The sequence below is a fragment of the Megalobrama amblycephala genome, linkage group LG21, assembly GCF_018812025.1.
Source record: "Megalobrama amblycephala isolate DHTTF-2021 linkage group LG21, ASM1881202v1, whole genome shotgun sequence".
NCBI lineage: Eukaryota > Metazoa > Chordata > Actinopteri > Cypriniformes > Xenocyprididae > Megalobrama > Megalobrama amblycephala.
Window position 1 is genome coordinate 3,250,635 of NC_063064.1, and position 6,319 is coordinate 3,256,953.

The following is a 6,319-nucleotide window of genomic DNA, read 5'->3' on the forward strand; positions in this document are numbered from 1 at the left end:
TCAATGCTATTTGTGAAAAATCAGAACCAGTCTTGTTTTAGGCAGTCAGAATCGACAGGTTTCATAGGATAGTCGCATTGTAGGAAAGTAATTGGATAATTTAAACTGATTTTAGAGCACATCCGCTGTCTCCGAAATCTCATACACTGTATAGTAGGTAATACATTTCTCATGAAACTTATTTTGCAACTATTAAAAAAAAGAGTACACTACCATTCAAAAGTTTGGGATTGGTAAAATTTTTAACGTTTTTAAAATGTTTCGTCTGCTCACCATTTATTTAATTAAAAATACAGCAAAAACAGTAATATTGTGAAATATTATTACAATTTAAAATAACTGTTTTCTATTTGAAAATATTTTAAAATGTAATTTATTTCTGTGATCAAAGCTGAATTTTCTGCATCATTACTCCAGTCTTCAGTGTCACATGATCCTTCAGAAATCATTGTAATGTGATGATTTGCTGCTCAAGAAACATTCATTGTGTACAACAACATATTTTTGTACATTTTTTTTTTTTTTTTTTTTCAGGATTATTTGATGAATAGAAAGTTCAAAAGAACAGCATGTATTTGAAATCTAATCTTTTGTAACATTATAAATGTCTTTACTGTCACTTTTGATCGATTTAATGCATCTTTGCTGAATAAAAGTATTAATTTCTTTAATTTCTTTTTAAAAAAAAAAAAAATAAAAATTCTTACTGACCCCAAACTTTTGAACGGTAGTGTATAATTTTACAAAAGCTTTGTATTTCAGATAAATGCTGTTCTTTTGAACTTTCTATTCATCAAGGAATCCTGAAAAACTGTTTTCAACATAAGAAATGTTTATTGAGCATCAAATCAGCATATTAGAATGATTTCAGAAGGATCATGTGACACTGAAGACTGGAGTAATGATGCTGAAAATTCAGCTTTGCATCACAGGAATAAATTACTTTGTAAAATATATTCAAATAGAAAACAGTTATTTTAAATTGTAAAAATATTTCACAATATTTCTGTTTTTACTGTATTTTTAATTAAATAAATGCAGCCTTGGTGAGCAGATGAAACGTCTTTTAAAAACATTAGTGTATGTTCTAGAACATCCTCAGTGTTGTCACTGTCATGTGACCTACATCAGTTATGTTGCTTTACTGCCATTCACAAATCCTCTCCCATGGCTTCACAGGATAATAAAGTGTGCATCGAATGGACACTTCAGAATCTCGCCGGAAGTAGTAAGTCATCCGGGTACTTTTTGTATTTTTGTATTTGGTTTTTCGCCAACTGTATATTAGGGAAGTAGGCATATTGTTTTATGTGTCTCCTTGAGTTTGTTGTGTTCGGAAGGACTTGAAAGTCTGGTAGAGTACGTTCCTCAATTGTTACATGCATGATTCCCAGTTTTTCTCTGTAACTATTTACAAAAGATTTACAATCTGTTCACATTTTAAAAGTTGTGTGTATTCCAGCCTTTAATACATTATTAGTATTCTTTTTTGATTCCTTTATAAATATTTTTTTAAATTATTATAGGCGACTATTTAAAGCATTTAAATATTCTGATGAAATACTGGGTATTCTTTTACAGAGCCACGTCGACTACAAGCTGAGGTAGATGTTTAGTATAATTAATATGTTCGTTTGAACTAGATTTGTGGGAATGTTTTGACTTTGAAATACCAGACACTCAGAACTGAAACCTTTCAGAATTGCTGGGATCATTTACATGCCAGTTCCATTCCTTTTTCAGCACAACGAGAAAGTTTTGTTCAGCCTTGGGTGCGCCTTTGTGTATTTTGCTTTGTTTACTGAAGCCCTGAATTCATTTCTAGAGGTGTTCTGCGTTTAAACTCTGAGCTCAACATTCACCCAGCATTTCAAGCTATTTGACATAGACCCATGAAGGCAATATAAACAAGACATACAGCAGCATCTCATTAGCAACGAATAAACATGGGAATAATTACTGTTTGCATGATATGTTTCCTGTTTCTCTTCATCAGGACTGGCAGAAGTTTCTGAGGAGAATCTGTCAGCCAAGTATTTTTCATAAAGGCAATACGCTCTTGTATGCTTTAAGCCCAAGACAAAAATGTTCTTCTCAGAATTAAGGGTCTGTATTTTTTCATTTAAATTTGTCTTGAGAGATTAAAACGTGATGTTTCCTAAATGTTTTGAGTACTCAGATGAGCTTTGACCCTCAAAGTCAGACGCACCCACATGCTTGGGCCGAAAACTCTTGGATCGTGTGGTATCGATTGAAGTTATCGAGGAAGGAGATGTCCTCCTCGTACGCCGTGGGCCGACAGCAGGGGCTGTGGCGAGCCTTGTCCTTCTGGTCCTTTGTGAGCAGCCGCGAGCGCTTCATGAACGCCAGAGTCAGGTCATAGTTTTTGCGACTATTGGTGCACTTTCCGCTGCAGTAATGGAAGACTATAGTCTCGTCACTGACGTAGCCCAACCCCAGCTGACTGACCGTCACCTCCACCTCCCGCAGAGAGCAGGGTTTGGCTCGCTTTTTAGCCCGTTTAGTCCTTTTGCTCTGCTGGGCATCTCTACGGGCTTTCCTTTCCACCAGTGTCCCAATGACCTGCTTCAGCTCGCCTTCTGTGAAGCTCTGGAACATCTCCATGACTGAGGAAAAAGGAGGGTTAATTATTTTTAGCATTTAGCTTGGACAAAAACATTAGCATTGTTTCAATAATATTATTCAGTTTTCAATGGAAGTCTATGAGGCAAGATATTGACATAAACCTAAACTTTACAGCTGAAATGACATTTTTGAACACAAGAATCAGTATTTAACAAATGCAAGCTGCACGTTTTTGCTTTTCAACATTTTGAATGAAAATAAATATTAGAAATAGCGAAATTGTGGTCTTGTTTAACATTATTTAATCCTTTGAAACGAGCTGGCACCAGAATCAAATGTTGTAATTTTAAATTAAAAAATAAATGTGTTTGAAAACACAATCTCATTGATCATAAATACAATAGAATCAACCAATTAATTCCATGAATTAAATATTTATTGATTGAAAAAGGATTTGTGAACATTTGTACTTCTGTAAAGTTGTTCATACAGTGGTGGTCAGAATTATTGGCACCCTTGGTAAATATGATCAAAGATGACTATAAAAATAATTTAGCATTGTTAATCCTTTTGATCTTTAATTCATAAAATTAGCAAAAATATAACCTTTCATTGAAGGAAAAGAATTGAAAGTGGGGGGAAAAATCACATTATGAAATTAAAGTTTTTCTACAAAACACCATTATTGGCATCCTTTTATTAAATACTTTTTGCAACCTCCTTTTGCCAAGATAACAGCTCTGAGTCTTCTTCTATAATGCCTGATGAGTTTGGAGAACACCTGACAAGAGATCAGAGACCATTCCTTCATGCAGAATCTCTCCAGATCCTTCAGATTCCCAGCTTTATGCTGGTGCTTCTTCTCTTCAGTTCACTCCACTCATTTTCTTTAGGGTTCAGGTCACGAGACTGGGATGGTCATGGCAGAAGCTTCATTTTGTGCTCAGTGACACATTTTTGTGTTGGTTTTGATGTTTGTTTTGGATCGTTGTCCTGATGGAAGATCCAACCACGGCCCATTATTGGATTTCTAGCAGAAGCGGTCAGGTTTTGATTTTTTATCTGTTGGTATTTGATAGAATCCATGATACCATGTATCTGAACAAGATGTCCAGGACCTCCAGCACAAAAATAGGCCCACAACATTAAAGATCCAGCAGTATATTTAACCGTGGGCATGGGGCACTTTTTATCCATGTGTGCACCAAACCCATCTGGTGGGTTTGCTGCCAAAAAGCTTTTTTTTTTAATATAGTTTCTTCTGACCATAGAAGCTCGTCCCGTTTGAAGTTCCAGTCTTGTCTGACAACTGAATATGCTGGAGATTGTTTCTGCATGAGAGCAGAGGATTTTTCTTGAAACCCTTTCTGAGACTCAAGACTCAACTAATCTCTGCAATTCTCCAGCTGTGATCCTTGGAGAGTCTTTGGCCACTCAAACTTTCCTCCTCACCGCGCATTAGGACGATTTAGACACACGTCCTCTTCCAGGGAGATTTGTAACATCTTTAGTTGATTGGAACTTCTTAATTATTGCCCTGGTAGTGGAAATGGGGATTTTCAATGCTTTAGCTATTTTCTTACAGCCACTTTCTATTTTGTGAAGCTCAACAATCTTTTGCTGCACATCAGAACTATATTCTTTGGTTTTACTCATTGTGATGAATGATTAAGGGAATTTGGCCTTTGTGTTTCCTCATGTTTATAAGTCATGGCTGGACAATTTCATGTTCATGATGGGAATATACTTCAGAGATATATTACTCATAAAAAATTCTAGGTGTGCCAATAATTGTGCCAAACGTGTTTTGGAGAAAAACATCACAATGTGATTTCCCCCCACTTTCAATTCTTTTCCTTCAATGAAAGGTTTCAGATTTATGATTAAATTCACATGAAATTCTGCTCTTCATGATTATTTTACCACCATGTGTGAAGTTGGACCTGAGACTATAAAGATTTCTGGGAGGTCTGCATGCTAAGTGCAATCTGATTTAAACAAAGATATAAGTTGCACTATGATGAACCGCTATCACAAACACAAGAGACAAGAAGGCCTTGTCAGGGTCTTACATTCTGAGACGAAAGAGTTTCCTCCGTCAGCTGATCTGACCCTCCGTTGCCGCCCACCTACCCCAATGGAAGGTGACGAATTACTGTGTGTAAATGAAGATGATGGTGGTGAAAATGATGAGGATGAAGCTCTGCGGTGGGGAGGAGGGGGCAGGGCTCTGGAAGAGGGAGTGGTTTTAAGGACAATCAGGGGAAGTGTAGCACCACAGAGAATCAGGCCGATGGCAGCAAACTTCCATAACTTCATCTTAGAATGAGGAGAAGCATTGGGCCCCTGCAAAACAATCAAACATCCATCACTCAAAAAGCAAAACAAACACTGTTTTACTGTTTGTTATTCTATTTAGATTTTGTCATCACACATATACAAGTAAAGCCAGAAACATTAGACATAATTTTCATTTTGTCAGAATATACGCTACTACTGAATGGCCATCACTGGAGACAGATGTTTTTTATCCCCATAATGGTCTAATAATGATTTACTAGCAGGAGCTAACTGCTAAAGCTAACCAGCAAAATCATACCCCCCTGGCTAGATAACTAACTTCCACAACAGCAGTTGATTGAAAATTGACCATGGAAAAAGACAATGCGCTAATGGCCGCTATGCATCTTATTTGCAAATGCAGAAGTAAGCTAATTTGCAAAGCTTCAGATTTATTAGCCGCTTTAGTTAAATAATAAGAAGAATAACAAAGTTCAGTAAACGGTAAAACTATTTGCGTTGCAAATCAGTGTGTTTATAATTACAACAATACATTATATGGTAAGAAATACCAGTTTGCAATATCAAGCAGCATAACAAGCTGTTTTTGTACAGCTAAAAATAACTGGAAGCGGACAACACCGGAAGCCAGACACATTCAATTTTAAAATGGTCGCGCTTGCCCTTATGTTAAAAATAAGGTGGATAGCGCCCCTTGTGGCAATGCTAAAAATACAACATGTATTGACACATTTTGGGAAGGCATTGATGCAAGAAAGAACTCAAGCTTGAGTAGCTAGAAGCTTCTTTATTCTCACTACCTGGGTAGATTGTTTTTTTTTAATTCAATACATTGTTGACATTTACTTATTCTAATTTTTTTTTTTTTTTTGCAGCCCGTCCTAGCAACACTCGTTCAACCTATAGCTTTGTAAGAGTTATGTTCAGATTAGGGACCATTTACACAACACCCTTTCAACTAAAAAAGTAAAACTTTTTATGTGTTTTGGTCATTCATTTACACGACAACTGCTATTTGAGGGCCTGAAAACGCAAATGGTTTTCAAAGTGCAAGTTTTTGAAAACCGTTATCGTCTCCAAGTAAACTACAAAAGCACGAATTTGTGAAAACGGTGACATCATGCACACGCGTATTACATGTTCAGTCTATAGGCACGTAGTGTTTCTTTACAAAGTGACATCGCCAACTACTGGCCTGGCATGCATAATACAGCGTTTTTAGACATTTCCACGGATCCGTGTGAACGGGATAGTATGTATGCGAAAAACGCAAAGGAAACACTTTGGTACATTGTTGTCGTGTAAATGTACCCTCAGTTATCTTTTTGTTCTTGTGTTTTTGTTTCTTGTGCTTACTTTCTGTCTAACTCTTGATTTACCCTGGCAAATGTTAGCTGCCTTAGTTATTGATTAGTGTCACCTGTGTCTAGTT

The 6,319-nt window shown here is 36.5% G+C and overlaps 1 protein-coding gene across 1 annotated transcript; it reads right to left on the reverse strand.

The window, feature by feature from the left end:
* Nucleotides 1-1,045: 1,045 nt before the first annotated feature.
* nrtn (neurturin) lies at nt 1,046-5,911 on the reverse strand. Its single transcript, XM_048172953.1, has 2 exons — nt 4,659-5,911; nt 1,046-2,627 (listed from the first exon to the last, which is right to left on the reverse strand). Exons 1-2 carry the CDS (start codon nt 4,903-4,905, stop codon nt 2,200-2,202), a joined length of 675 nt encoding a protein of 224 aa, XP_048028910.1. The 5' UTR covers nt 4,906-5,911; the 3' UTR covers nt 1,046-2,199.
* Nucleotides 5,912-6,319: the final 408 nt, after the last annotated feature.

Excerpts from the sequence above, each read along its gene's own strand:
- nrtn (XM_048172953.1), bottom strand. The coding sequence starts at position 4,905 with ATGAAGTTATGGAAGTTTGCTGCCATCGGCCTGATTCTCTGTGGTGCT. Across the intron at positions 2,628-4,658 it reads AAACTCTTTCGTCTCAGAAT|TCATGGAGATGTTCCAGAGC; the intron begins GTAAGACCCTGA and ends CTTTTTCCTCAG.